The sequence below is a fragment of the Sphaeramia orbicularis genome, chromosome 21 (assembly GCF_902148855.1).
Source record: "Sphaeramia orbicularis chromosome 21, fSphaOr1.1, whole genome shotgun sequence".
Taxonomy (NCBI): domain Eukaryota; kingdom Metazoa; phylum Chordata; class Actinopteri; order Kurtiformes; family Apogonidae; genus Sphaeramia; species Sphaeramia orbicularis.
This window is the reverse complement of record NC_043977.1, coordinates 33,039,441-33,054,656: the sequence shown is the minus strand read 5'-3', so window position 1 is coordinate 33,054,656 and position 15,216 is coordinate 33,039,441. Positions and strand designations below refer to the sequence as shown.

At 36.0% G+C, this 15,216-nt stretch overlaps 1 protein-coding gene across 1 annotated transcript; it reads right to left on the bottom strand.

Annotated features, from left to right (window-relative positions):
• Window positions 1-238: 238 nt before the first annotated feature.
• On the bottom strand, window positions 239-14,664 carry LOC115412395 (immunoglobulin-like domain-containing receptor 1). The gene is made up of 8 exons (XM_030124913.1): window positions 14,384-14,664; window positions 9,540-9,710; window positions 8,201-8,350; window positions 6,179-6,298; window positions 5,559-5,705; window positions 4,544-4,669; window positions 2,890-3,752; window positions 239-1,519 (listed from the first exon to the last, which is right to left on the bottom strand). Exons 1-8 carry the CDS (start codon window positions 14,427-14,429, stop codon window positions 1,481-1,483), a joined length of 1,662 nt encoding a protein of 553 aa, XP_029980773.1. The 5' UTR covers window positions 14,430-14,664; the 3' UTR covers window positions 239-1,480.
• Between the last annotated feature and the right edge of the window lie 552 nt (window positions 14,665-15,216).

Genomic DNA, 15,216 nt, shown 5'->3' with positions numbered 1-15,216 from the left:
TTTTTTATTCCACATGTTTCTGAGGTACCCTGGAAAACAATTAGAGGCATTATATATCAAAGACTTTTACTGACAAATAAATCACATTAAAGCAAAGAATCTGTTTGTGTGATTCCCAAAACTTTTGGAAAATAATTATTAGACCAACGTGACAAAACGGCATAAAGGCAAGTTTTGTAATGCGTAAAGCCTTCAGGGAATTATTGTGTACAAATGTAAGACAAGAGACACATCAGTGTGTGCTTTATAAATTTAATAAAAAAAAAATCCAATCTAATAATTACATTTTCTCAAAAGATGGTAACAAATAAAACAAGAATATGTGATGTTGGAAAACCAGTGCTATTCCAACAGAATATCAACGGGCTGTTACACTAGATTTATCCTTAAAATCACAGACAGCCTCATAATTACAAACAAGTAAAATATACTTTACATTTCATGCATAAGGGCACCTGAGAGCATCAAACAGCCTATCTTGCAACATAAAAATTCAATTTCTATGGATCTGCTCCAGAAGTATGGAGTTTATCTTTGGCCAGTGCACAACCAGCACATCTCATGAAAACCATGTGGTAGTTTCTGCATAATCAGGCTAACAAAAAACCTCATGATAATGAAAAATGAACCTTATTGACAGAGGGAGTTATTGTTGATGAGTTTGAATTCATCCCTGTGAGGACACGTCCAAGATGTAGCCCACCTTTGCCCTATGCTACCTGGGATAGGCTCCAACATCCTGAGCAAACCTCTTGAGGATTAACTGATTTGGAACATGAATGAATGGATGAATGAGTAAATGGATGAATTAATTCAGCCCAAACTAAGTAACAGGGTTATAGGATTACATTTTATGCAACACTTCATATTTCACTTTGGATGTTAAAATGTAAAGGATCTTTCTGGATGCAGATCTTAAGTACATACAGGCCCCAGTCCACAACAATTTTCTAAAAACATTTAATGAAACATACATGCCAGCACATCTCCGCTGATGCTTATTAACAAAAACAAGAATTCATGCAAAAATGTAATAATCCTTTGAATTAATCGACTCTCAAATAAGCCACTGAAATGACTTTTTAAAAAATTAAAACATTATAAATATTACATATAATCAGACATAAATAATTACTTGAGAAAACAGAAATTATTGTTCTAATCTCTGCAAAACACACACAGTAGCTACAGAGCCCGCCACATGTTACAGTATCCAACTGTAGAAACACCAAACCCAGGGTACATTTATCCACCACCACTAAAAGAAACACATAAAATTATACAACTTAAAAAAACAGTCCTTCATAGAAAAAAAGATAATGTTGTAATTACATACAGTGCATCCAGAGTCAAACTAGATCCAAACTTGACAAAAACCACATCTGTTTACATAAGACTGAACACATTGAGCACCTTCTGTTGGTCTTCATTTTCACCACTTTGGAAACATTCAGGAAAAGTTCAAAAGGACAGAAATGCTTCAGATGACTACACTGGTGCCGCTACGGGAGCTTCTATCCTACGAGAGAAAAATAAAGTAGAGATAAGGTTAAAGAGAGGATTAGATGAACAAACACTGACAAATTAGAGGAATCTAGTACAGTTAAAACAGACAGTGAAGAGAGGAAGAATGATGAGAAATCAAAGTGGAAAGTGAAAAGTTTCTCAATAGATCGCTACAAAAAATGACAGTACGACCCAATCACAACCAAAAAAGTGTTCCTGATGTAGAAAATGAAAATGGATAGTACTTTGTGATACATAACATTTGGTTAGTGAGATTTTGCATAATTTTAACATTTATTGAAATGAAACAATGTGAGATCTTCAAATCAGTAAATCAGTGATTGACAACTAAAATTGAGACTGGGTGATGCAGATGAACTGTGTCAAATCATTATTTCTCTAAAGTTTAAAAGTCTGAATTCAAAGTTATTTGTGGATTCAACAAATTCTTTATGTTAAGAACAATGGAACACTACTGAAATCTAGAGGCAGAACCACAGACCATAGAACCATGTACAGATAGATGCTGCATTGTGTCTTTGAAACTCTTTACCCACATAGTTCAGAAACTTCAGTATAAAACTAATTCCTTGTAATCATTTAACAAATAGAAATATTACAGTACTTTCATCTAGAGCAGGGGTGTCAAACTCAGATCCTCAAGGGCCGGTATCCTGCATGTTTTAGATGTTTCTCTCTTCCAACACACCTGATTCAAATGATACGCCTATCATCCAACTCTGCAGAAGCCTGATAACGACCGTCAGGTGTGCTGGAAGAGGGAAACATCTAAAACATGTAGGATACCGGCCCTCGAGGACCGGAGTTTGACACCTGTGATCTAGAGGGACTGCACTCATATATGTTCATATGTTGGTTCTAATTAGTTCAAAACGGTGATCATGTTGACGTTTCACAGAAATGGACTGAAACTGTTGTGGTAACTATGTACAGTCTGTTCAGCATCAAAATGTGCATGAGGAAAATTGGTTATTGAAACATTTTGTATTTTGACAAAACAATGTTCATAGTGGTGGTTATTACAATAGGACAATATTAATATTGTTTTATCGTCCAGCCCTTTCTCTCATGTGAGCCCATCTACACTGTTTTTTGGATAAAGTAAAGTAAAATGTTAGACGCCAAAAGGTTGGAAACTACTGGTGTAACTTTTTAACAAGGTTTTGCATTTTAAAAGCTTGTTAGATCCAAGAGTAAATGTAAAGGTAATGTAATAGGGTAAGTATTTTAAAGTTGCATAAATCTACGCTGAACCAGCTACCCACCATAAGTCTGTGCTGAACTAGAGTAACTGGGTAAATGTACTCAGGATTGTTCCACCTCTGAACTGCGCCTGTGATGTTACTTGTGTGTGGTTCTTACAGAAAGGCGTTGGTAGTTCCTCCGGATGTTATTGTGTCCATGCTGGCTCTCGATGGAGGAGTAGCTGGGGGGCTTCTCTGGCCATTCCCTCCCTTTGTCCCCCCTCCTCCTCCTGCTGTCTTCTTCATCTGAGCTCCAGGAGGTTTTCCGACGTTGAGGAGGGGAATAGCTCCTCTCTCTTCGAGCCGCTCTGCTGTGCAGCTCCTCCATCAGGTCATCTCGACTACGAGGTCGTGGCCTCACTCCTCCCCCTCCTCTCCTCCCAGATGAGCTCTCTCTCTCATTTCTTGAACCCCTCTGCGGTGCCCGTCCCCGCCTGTTATCCCAGTCGGAGTCATCGCTGTAATCCCGTAGGATCCCTCGCCGGGGAGGAGAGGTATCTCTGTATCCACGGGGTCCTCCACCTGAACGATTCGTGCTCCCACTGGACTGACTGGAAATCCTCGGACCACCCCTCACGCCCTCTTCACCTCCAGTTCCCCTTCGAGAGGAAAAGCTTGGTGCACGCTGGATAATGGGAGGCAAAGTGATCACCCTTCTCTCCACCCCCCTCACACCCATATCACCCAGCGCTGACAACATACTTGGTGGTCCGGGAGTGTAGGGAACAGGCTGTGGGACTGGCGGAGGGTGGGCCTGTAATGGCAGCCGATTCTGAGCTGTGTGTGGAGCCATTTGAGGGGCTCCAACATCCAGCCCCCTCACCTGGTTCTCCAGGTAGTCCAGCACTTGACTGGTGCCTTGTACACTACCATTAACATGGTGTACAGGAGGAGGAGGGGGCTGCTCCTGCAGGGCCATGGGCGACAGCTGCATAGGAGCCATGGCAAAGTTCTGTTTGGTTGGGTAGTCTGAGTATGAACCTGCAACAAGTAATTTTCTCTTAAAATATATTCAAAACAATTGAATAACAATCCAGATAGATCCATCCATCCATCCATCCATCCATCCTCTGAGCCACTTTGGCCTTGAGAGGGTTGCAGGGGTGCTGGAGCCTACCCCAGCTACCTATGGGTGAAGGCGGGGCTCACCCTGGAAGTGTCACCCGTTCATCACAGGGCAAAATAGATACATATTCCACTAATAATCTGTTAACATGCAGCTGTGTATGCTCATTAATGCCCTCTAGTGATGAACTTTTGTCATAAACTACTGTAAAAACCTTAATGACAAAAATATTCTCTGTGTCTGGTATACTGCACATGCTCTAAAACCTGAGTAATACATACATTTCAGATATGTCCCGAGTGTGTAATGCTTCATTTGGAACATCCATTGGAATATCGTTTTTGACCTGTATCAAATTTAATATTGTCACGGTAATTTAGAACACTAATTTACATGCAGATGTTAAAACAGTATTATTTTAGAGGTCACTTTATTTCATGTTTCGAGATACCTTCATTGCACAAACTCAACAATAACGACTTCATCCAGGTTTCTGCATATTCTTACATTCACTTACATCAACTGTGCGATCAGCCTGTTTTTGTCTGTCGGTGAGATCCTCCCACTAACCCAAGACTTATGCTGCCTAATTTTAATATTATCTCATCTCATGACTGAACCAACATCTATGAATGAATGTTACTGATTTCTATTATCTACGAGCAGGACAACCAGTATAATGATACACATGCTGTTTACAACTCACCCGAATACAGAATGGGGACGCCCTGAGAGGAGGCGTTGGAGCTAATCGGAGCATAAATGGGTTGGCCGTGTGCCCAGGAAGCCATAGCCTTCTGAGCCTCCTTCATCATCCTGTGCTGCATCACCGCTGAATAAGAACAGAGGAAAGGACCACAGCTGCTTAGTATTTATGACCCGTCTGATTAAAGGATGAGTAGTGTATACGGTTTATTAGGATCTATAAGTGAAAATGGAATATAAAATTTATTCATTTCATGGTGCATTCCCATTGGTGAAAACACATAGATCATAGTCACACTGTAATGAGGTCATTCTGAATGTTATCATGAACTATTGTTGGTCATATAATCAGCTACTCTCACCGCATAGGAGCACTGTTTCTGATACCATCTATTGTCTGGAACATCCCTAAAAATCACACACTGTATGGGCTAAACCTGACCTCTACTTCACACCAGTCCTTTAAATGTAACATAACAAACACCATGTATGTGTAGAATCAAAAGAGTATGAGGTAGGTTTTATAGACTTGACAAAAAGATAAAACTGTTAAAAAATACTGTTTGGGTCCAAATGAAACAGGCTATTTCCATCCAGAAGTAAACAAGAAGAAATACATGTGTAAAAAAGACAAGACAAGGGTGTAGTGTAGGAATGGATCAGACACAAAATGGTCACTTAAGATACTGAGGTTCTTCGACAGCTGGATCGATCATTGGCCCGGAAAACATAAATTAGCCGCATCACTTTTGAGCCGTAGGTTCACAGTGTGTGGAAAAAAGTAGTGGCTTATAGACCGGAAATTATGGTAAAAATAAAACCTGTGCATAAACAGCATGGTTGACAACAGACATGTGGAGGAAAGTTTTTGTCAGTGTTTTTCTACAGTGCTATAAAAGACAGCATGATTTATTTTCTTTACTTTTCTATGTTGTTAATATTCTTGTCTCCCAACTCATCTTTTCTGAATCTGCTTCCAAACCAGCTATTTGTACAAAACAAACACCCTGGTCTACCTTTTTCTGGGCAGCAGCAGGTCTGTGGACAACATGGACAGCGGACGTAGCAGCAGCACTTCTGTGGACAGCACTGACAGCAGCAGATGCAACAAAGCATCAGCAGGAGGAGGGCACCAATGATTATAAACAGGACCGTCAGCCAGTCTGAACAACAGAGGACACACGTTAATAACCAACTGTAACTGTAATATGCAACTGCTCATGTGCCTCATGTCTGGCACATGTATGTTTACATTGATATATTTGCATTTTTTTTTTAAATACTACTTTAATATTTTAAAAAATGTATTACCTCGTCATACAGCAGGCCTATATCTCTAATTTACACATATCTTTTACATATATTATTTTATATATATCTTGTTCTTCTTTTATTATATGTCTGCATTTTATTGTGTTGTATACTGTATAGTCGCATAGTACACTGTTGCTGGCAGAGATGACCTGTAATTTTGTTGCACAACCTGTGTAATGACAATAAAGTCTATTCTATTCTATTCTATTCTATTCTATTCTATTCTATTCTATTCTATTCTATTCTATTCTATTCATACTTCTTTTTCTTCTTCTTTCAAAACTCCTTTTTGATCAATGAAAGACTGGCTAAAATAACTTACGGTACACAATGAGTTTGATTTCACGGTCCGAGTCTCCCGTCGTGTCACCAGGAGCGGTGATGGTGCAGAAATACACACCGTTATCCCACCACATCACCTCATTGATGACCAGGTCAGCGTCTGATGGTCAAATACAGTCACAGAAATCAAAAATAACACAACACAAGTGTTTATAGTTAGAGTTCTTATGAGCTAGATTATTAATATATAATGCAAATGTTTAAAAAAAGATGTAACCGTGCAGATATATTTAAGTAAGACACAAAAACAGGAAAGAGTTGAGTTGTATATAATAAAGGTTAACTTCATGGGTTCCTGATGTTCATTCTCTTCTTCAACAAGTCACAATGTCTACGGTGAAACAGCCCTCTGTATGTTTACTGGTTTCCCATTTCAGGCATTTAAAACAGCCACATTCACTAGCACTTGACATTCATCAGGAATGTTAATGAAATCCAGCTAATTAGACAAAACTATGTATATTATGCTAAAATATTCACAAATGACAATAACAACTCATTGAATGAAGAATGACATGCATGCAGCTCTAGAAGAATGAAGATGCTGCTATAAATGTAAAGACTGAGTAAAAGTGTCTGGAATGTGAAGAAGATAAATGATCACAAGCAACAGACAAAGAATGTGGTGTAAAACAGCACCAACAGCAAAGTGAAAGATGGAATAGAGCATGACAGCTGGTGTTGTGTTGAGTCAACATGAACATGAACTGTTTTTGCATTTTTGCATTACTTTAAGTCAGAAAAGTTTTTTATTATTTTCTAATTTTCTGCAAATAAATGACAGTACTTTTTATTTTAAAAGGAGCGAATAAGCAACTTGAGTCAAAAACATCCCTATAAATAGTAAAACAAGTGCTGTATTTATGTTCTCCAGAAGTGTTGTCTAATTAAACATTATTCTTATTGAATTCAATCTAATAACATTGGTCTACGATTGATTTCAACAAATAACAAAAGTGCCAGTTAGCTGATATTTCAATGTATATGATATACATATATGTTGGTTTATGTACACTTATACAATAGATTTTAAAATATCTCACTAGAAAGAGCCTGTGAAGTGAATGTATTGTAATGTGAAGACTGTTTTAGCTCTGGGACAAACATTCCTTTAGAGCAGGGGTGTCAAACTCATTTTAGTTCAGGGGCCACATTCACCCCAATATGACCTGAAGTGGCCCGGACCAGTAACATAATAACAGTGAAAAGTAAAATTACATTATGATAATGTACATCTGCAAAGTTTCCATAAAAATTGAATAACATGAACTACTTGAAATGTCTTCAGAAAAATTTTTATAATATTATCCCTCAGTTTATCATTTACATGTGCATTATAACTTACAGATCACAGTGGATCTACAAACACACAAAACATTTAGTAACAGGCAGAATATTTGTGAAATTGCATTTACTTCTCACATTTCAGGTTGTTCATATTTGTTCAGGTTATTCATATTTTTTGTAAAAGGATAGTTTATTAATATAAACATTTTCATGGTATTTTACTTTTTTATACCAAAACAAAGAGAAAATCTGTGGTTGCATTGTCTATAGGTTATTATAATACTTTACTGGTCTGACCCAATTGAATTCATATTGCTCTATATATGGAACTTGAATTAAAATGATTTTGATACCATTGATTGTTAATATCTTCAGTGTAATTTTGCCATTTCACAAATTCATCCCATGGGCTGGATTGGACCCTTTGGCGGACCAGATTTGGCCCCTGGGATGCATGTTTGAAACTTGCACTTTAGAGTAAAACTCATTCTCTCATTAATTCTCAGAATTTAACATTTTGACCCAAGACTGTATCTTGGAAACTACAACCAACCAGCATTTTTGACTTATTTTTCTTTATTAGTGACTCAAACTTGGTAAAGTATCACTATTTTTATTCTGGAGGCATTTTACTTGTAGACCAGTTAAATCTAATGATAGATTTAGATTAATGTTGCAGATGACATGGCAGTATTGTTCTAGCCATCATACTTACTGTTTTGAATACTAATTTTGCGTTCTCTGTAGTCTGTACCCAACATGGCCTGATTGGTCCCACTCTTCTGGATGACTGTGCGGACTGTGCGCTGTCTGTCTGGGCAGTCGTTGGCTGGGTCCTGACCAAGCTGCAGGGCCGCCTGATAGGCTTCAGAAACACAAACACATGGTCAAATAGGTTTAAGTTATTATGTAGCCTTCATTTTACTGCAATTTACTGCTCTTTGCATTACAAATACTTAATTCTGGTTTATTCCAAAACATATTTTAGTGCTTTTGCAGGAAAACTTTCATGTTTTCACATCATTATAGATCATTATTATTATTACCATATCTGTGTTAGAGAAGATTGTGAATAAACAGCATCCAAAAAGCTTAAAAACAAACCATGCTAAAAGATATGTACATATAAAACCTTTATTAACCTGTTCCTTCCCACTTAATTTGTATTTGTTTTAACATATTTACCAAACCAAGTTCCAAAGCTTATAACTGAAGAGCTTTAAGGCAAAAATGTATCAACGACACCTCATTTGAAAGACAATAATCTCTACTCCCTTCCTTTTTTTTTAGTATGTGGCTAAAATACAACCTGAACTACATACACGAGTCCCATTGGCTTAGATTACTATCCAGGTGATTTCGTCAATAATTGTGTTTTGGTGCTCAGGAACACTGTAAAATAAACTTGACAACTCAATTGTGGAGAATCTATGCTTTCTACCAAGGGGTAGCATGTTGACAAGTTTTACTGAAGAAACGTTAATGTATTCAATACAGAAAGGTGACTGGATCACCAGTGATCTGGTGGGAATGAAGAGCTTAATCCTGGGTTATATTGAGGTGAAGGTAATGTAACTAACATTTTGCATTATAACTGAGAAAACAGGAAAATACTGATAACAAAAACAGGTGATTCTGGAAACAACACACAAGAACAATTATTAGTAAATTATGCTGAAATTAAAATTTTGAATTGCCCTAATGATGCATATGATGTTATCTTAAGCTGAAGTTGTTGATTGATGACCCAACGATTAGTCATTTTGTTGATTTTACCTGTTTGGCTTCGGTGGTGGCATTGTAATGGTGGGAAAAATGCTGCATATGTGCCATTAGTTACATATTAATAGAATTTTCTAGGGCACACAGTTTTATGTATGAAGTTCAAGCCTTTAAGTTTACATTTATAACATATTAACTATCAATCACTGTCATTTATTATTAAAAAATGTTGCTGATTTGGTAATTCTTTGACATATAATTTCTCATGATTTAAGACATAAGTGGTTGGTTAAGGTATGGTTGGTCATGTGACTGTATTTTTCCCTGTTTACCTGTGGAGTAGTACTCGAGCACTGGGTCCTTACAGAAGGACTTGTACTTCCAGGACACAAGGACCTCCTGAGGGTTGGCTGACGTGCTGTAATCACAGCGCAGGATGACGGAACCGAACAGCGTCGTACTCCTCTCGGTCTCTGGGACGGTCACCTGAATGCACCACACCTCTGACACAGGAAGGAGGCATTTAGTTAAACTTAATCCTTCACCTTCAGCATCCAACACTTGTGTGTCTGTGATGACACATGTAAGAATGTGACCAGACTGGTTAGAATGGTGAATGTTTTAATACTATTAGTAAAAACAGTTATAAGTCATGATGACAGATGAGGAGTTTAGAGATAAAAGCTGATGACAGTGACTACTACTGAAAACTGTTTAGATGGTCACAGGTCTGTAATTACCTGTTTCTTTGTTGTTTTATGACATTCATAGAAAGTCAGTGGTGGAATTTAACCAACTCAGATCCTGTAAAGTGCAAATTCAACACACTTGTACTTCACTTGGATATTTTATTATAAAGTTATACTCTGTTATAGTTATACGTTTTCTTTAATGTAATTTGACTCTTGAACAAACAATACATGCTGTTTTTGCTTTATCCTTTTCTATCCTTGTATTATTCAGTTGCTGTGACAAACCAAACTTGCAGATCAATAAAGTTTTCTCTTATTTTATGTGAATTTTATGTGTTAATATACAATTGGAATTAAAAGTGACTCATGTTATGAACAGGGTAATGTTATTATTTAATGATAAATAAAGTTGCAACAAACATTACTGACTGTTACATTCATCAAACTAAACTATTTTGACAATCAATTTGATTGATTCTGTATAGGGAAAAATACTCATCAATCCAAATTCTCAAATGTGAATGTTTATTATTTTCCCATTTCCTTCCTCCTCTATGAATAAACTGAGTATCATAGGTTTATGGACCAAACAAGACCCTTGGGTTAAGTGAAACATACGTTTGCCATTTTCTAACATTTTACAGACCAAATAGTCAATTTTGAAAGAAACTAATCAATAGATAAAAATAATCCACATTGGTGTATGGCAATGGCAAATATTTATCTGTTGTGTTATATTAATATGTTTTGCCTTAATTTGTTTAACTGAATTTGTGCTAATCCATAGGTAAAATAATGAAGGTCACAAAAGGAAGGATAAATAACAGAAAATCCCAAAGTAATTAAAGAATAACACTGACATCAGATTTCAGCCATTTATTCATTTTAAATATCAGTATCACTCCCAAAAAATCTGAATCAGTTCATCCTCATTTCAGATTTCAACTTTTTCATGAGTACAAGTTACTGAAGTAACAACACATACATTTAACATATACCTGTTGTATATAACATTTAAAAATCCTCTGTATTCATTGCTACTACCATTTACTGTCTGTCTTGGAACAGGGATTCCTCCTCTGGGATTCTTGATGAAGTTTCTACCATTTATTTTGTCTGAGTTTTCCCAGGACTTGAACGTCAGAGGTTGTTGTATATTGTACAGTTTGTAAGGCCCTTTGAGGTGAATCTCTGATTTGTAATAGACTCTATAAATAAAACTGAATTAAACTGAACAAACAGGTCTGGATACTTCTTATACCACTGTGGTTAAATACAGAACAATGGGAAGTATGTAGAATACACTGAAGGAAAATGATGAATGACCAACACAATGTATGAAAAAAGCAAATAGGAAGTGAGTCAGATGTTCTTTACAAGGGCTGTGTTTACAAGTAATAGACATAGCCTATGAAAAGCCTCTGTAGTTCTGGTGAAATGTAAAAAAAAAAAAAAAAATACACCACTGGCACAAAGAAGCGGAAAGTGAAACTATTTGCCATGAATGTGACTTGTAAAGCCATCAGAGTTACAATCTGTGTGTGAAAAATCTGGCAAGGGACACAAGAAATGTTAAGAAAGCGGTTAGCTGTATTTCAATTAATGAGAACTACAACAAATTTTGTCTGTAAAGTTACATAATTTAAGGTAGCTTGAAAGCACTGAAAAGCTCATTTGAAGGACTGTTAGGGTTAGAGTTTGTAAAGAGAAATCATGTCTTCATGGCATCAGGTCTTATAGTTATTTCCACAGGTGTAGTGGTGATGGTGATAATAATGACAGTAGTAAAAAAAAAACTTCTATTATAAAATATGATTAGAAATAATGGTGGCAATGATGACTACACTGTAATTTCCCTATCTATCTATAACACAGATAATATAGATGACAGCACATGTTGGATGTTTTTTTTCTCTATTATCACCATTTATTATAACATTATCTTCTGTATTTTGTTGCTTTTTCTGGGAAAATCAGGTATTTTTTATATTTAACCCTTTCATGCATGAAATGTGAGAGCCGTAATCAAGATTTTTTTTCCTGAGTGTTTTTATTCCTCGAGGCATTAAAAAACCCCAATGCGATAGAAGTTGTTTTAATGAACCCATTTTTCATGGAGTTGCAAAAATATCCACTCAGCTGGATGCCATGCTTTAAATTTTTGAAGCAAAGAAACGTATTTACTGATAAACTGTGTGAAAAGTACGAAATGAAAACATTTTTAATGCAGATAATCTGATGTTTTCTCACATTTTAACATTCACTAATACTAGTTATTACTAACTTCATGCAGATCATATGCAAAAAAAAAAAAAAAAAAAAATTTAAAAACCCTGTTAATTATAATTTAATAACAATAACTAGCAATTGATTTTCACTCAAACATGTTAATGCAGATCAGGTTTATCAAGAACAGTAAAGTTACAGGAATGGCATGAATTGCAATGTATGGGATGGTGCATGCACTGCAAAAATCTAAATCTTATCAAGTGTATTTTTCTAATTTCTAGTCAAAATATCTCATCACACTTAAAATAAGACATAATTACCTAAAAAGTAAATTTTTTTGCTTAATTCAAGCAAAAAAATCTGCCAGTGGAACAAGTGAAAATTATCTTGGTAAGATTACATGAAATCAGATGTTGCAGATCTATTGTCTAAAGATAAGTTCTTATATCTCACTGAAAAGTTCCTCTGTAGGTGATTCTGTCTGATTTTAAGTATGATGAGATATTTGGACTAGAAATGAGAAAAATACACTTGGTCAGATTTAGATTTTTGCAGTGTGAGCGTCCACTGTGTTCGCTGATATGGAACTAAAACAACAAAATCCATGAATATAGAAGAGAACAGCTGTCCACTGCAGTGACCACTATGCATGAAAGGGTTAATTTACTGACCATGTAGATGTTGATTAAAGCTCAGAGTAAAGGTGAGGGTTATTATATCAAAAACAGAGAAAACTGAAGAAAAAGTGCCTTTCAACAAAATGTATCATTAACTGAACTTAAACCCAGTGTCTCCATCCACAGTCATTGATCAAACTCCATGGGATTTACAGATGAATGAATGCTGTAGAAGATGACAGTGTTTCCCTGTTCACTAGGCCTCTGAATGTCTAAATGGGTCATATCTGATGACCATGAAAAGATGAATAACTGTATTTTACACCAATTACGTAAATGTGTTATAAGATTAATGGATCAACAGGTATTAAACATTTTAGATCAGTAGATGGTTTTGGTCGACAATGGATGTTTGGGTCTTTATGGGTTAAAACTGAAAATGGTTAACCCTTTCATGCATGAATTACGAGAACCTTAATGGGTCAAAACACAGTAATGTCCCGTCAGAGAGCGAACTTTAATTGATTGCCATTCCAACATTTATTTCAATATAAAGTAGCTCTTTGTTTTGGATAATCCCTTATGGTCCAACTAAAGCAAAAATGAATTTAAAAGTAAAAATGTGGGTCAAATTGTCTCTAAAATGTCCCGTCAGAGAGATTTTGAATACCGTGTTTTGACCCTAATCAAGATATTTTTCCTGAATGTTTTTATTCCTCTTTAGACATGAAAAAAAAAACAACGCAATTGAAATTTTTTTATGAACCTATTTTTCATGGAGTTGAAAAAATGGCCACTCAGCTGGACATCATGCATTTCATTTCTGAAGCAAAAGAAACATGTATTTACTGATATACTGAGTGAAGACTATGAAAATTTTTTTTTTAAATGCTGCGAATCTGGTGTTTTGTCACATTTTAACATACTCTAATATTAGTTATTACTCACTTAATGGAGATTATATACAAAAAAAACTTTGTTTATGAAAAATGGTTAATTACACTCTATTAACAATAACAAACAAATCAATTGCTTGTCATTGTTAACACTCAAACATGTTATTGCTATCAAGAGCAACAAAGTTACAGTAATGGTATGAATTGCATTGTATGGGATGATGCATTAAGTGTCCACTGTGTTGTCTGATATGGAACTGAAACAATAAAATCCATGAATATACAAGAGAACAGCTATAGAATAGCTGTCCACTGTAGTGACCACTATGCATGAAAGGGTTAAATAACAAGGTCATACAATTGATTAATTGACTACATCAATATGCTAAAAGTTGTACTTCTGACAGGAAGCAGAATAAATGAATACATTTTTACATTTTCTATACCAATGTTTGGAATAAACAAAATAAATAGAATAAACAGATAAATATCTTCCTTTAGATAAGTGTGTGTGTGTTTGGTAGATTACTGGAAAAGACATGATAGAAAAAAAAGAAGAAAAAAAAACTGTTAGTGTGAGTCACGTGACCATTGCGGCCTGTTTACACCTGTCGATTATTAACCTGAAGACACTTTCGACCAAATATTTTCATGCTTTCACCACTTCCCTGAGTCTGAATAGAAAATAAAAAAGGCCAGACCGCAGAGGAGTGTGTTTAATATAGAGAATTCCGTGTCTCACCTGTGGACAGGTACACCAGCAGCAGCACCTGTATCATGTTCCACATCTTGTCGGCTCTTTATTCTTCCGCGGAAGCTTCACTCTTTAACCTGTAGGTGACTGAAAACCCCCCAAAAACCCTGAACATCTGGATGAACACGTCATGAAGGCGCCGCTCTGCCTAAAGTTTATCTAACAAAACATATCCACAGAACCTGGAGTGTTTTCAGCGGTTAAAGGAGACAAATTATGGCCGTGTTGATGGCCTGCTTTCCCCGTACGGAGTCCACAGAGGAGGCGGATCGTCCCGGTCCCAGTCCCATCCCCCCTCCTCCTTCTGCTTCTTCTCAGGCTTCAGGTGACATCATGACCACGCCCACTGGGACAGGTGCATGGAGGAAGAGGAGACGAGCAGGAAGAGATCACTGTCAGCCACAACAAACGATTACACAACCACCCCATAGTATTAAAATTTTACATCTCAAAATTTTATATAATGTAGATCCCTCCAATGTTATTTTGTTTCAATTCTCTGATGTGGAAGAAATATGTAACTGTTGTCATTCGTACTCTGAAACTACTCTACACTTATTCTTTTTATGTGAACATTCTTTTAATTTCTGGTCCAAAATTGAAAAATATATCATATCTAAAAGTAATAATAAGTTAACTATAACATCCCAAAATGTAATTACATATTTTAAACATGATATTCACAATTTAGGATTTGTTGTAAATTTGTTCATCTTATTTGGAAAATTTCATATACATAAAAATAAATACACTAAAATACACCCAAATTTTAAAATCTTCCTATTGGAATTTGAAAATTATATTAAATCTTTAGAATTTAT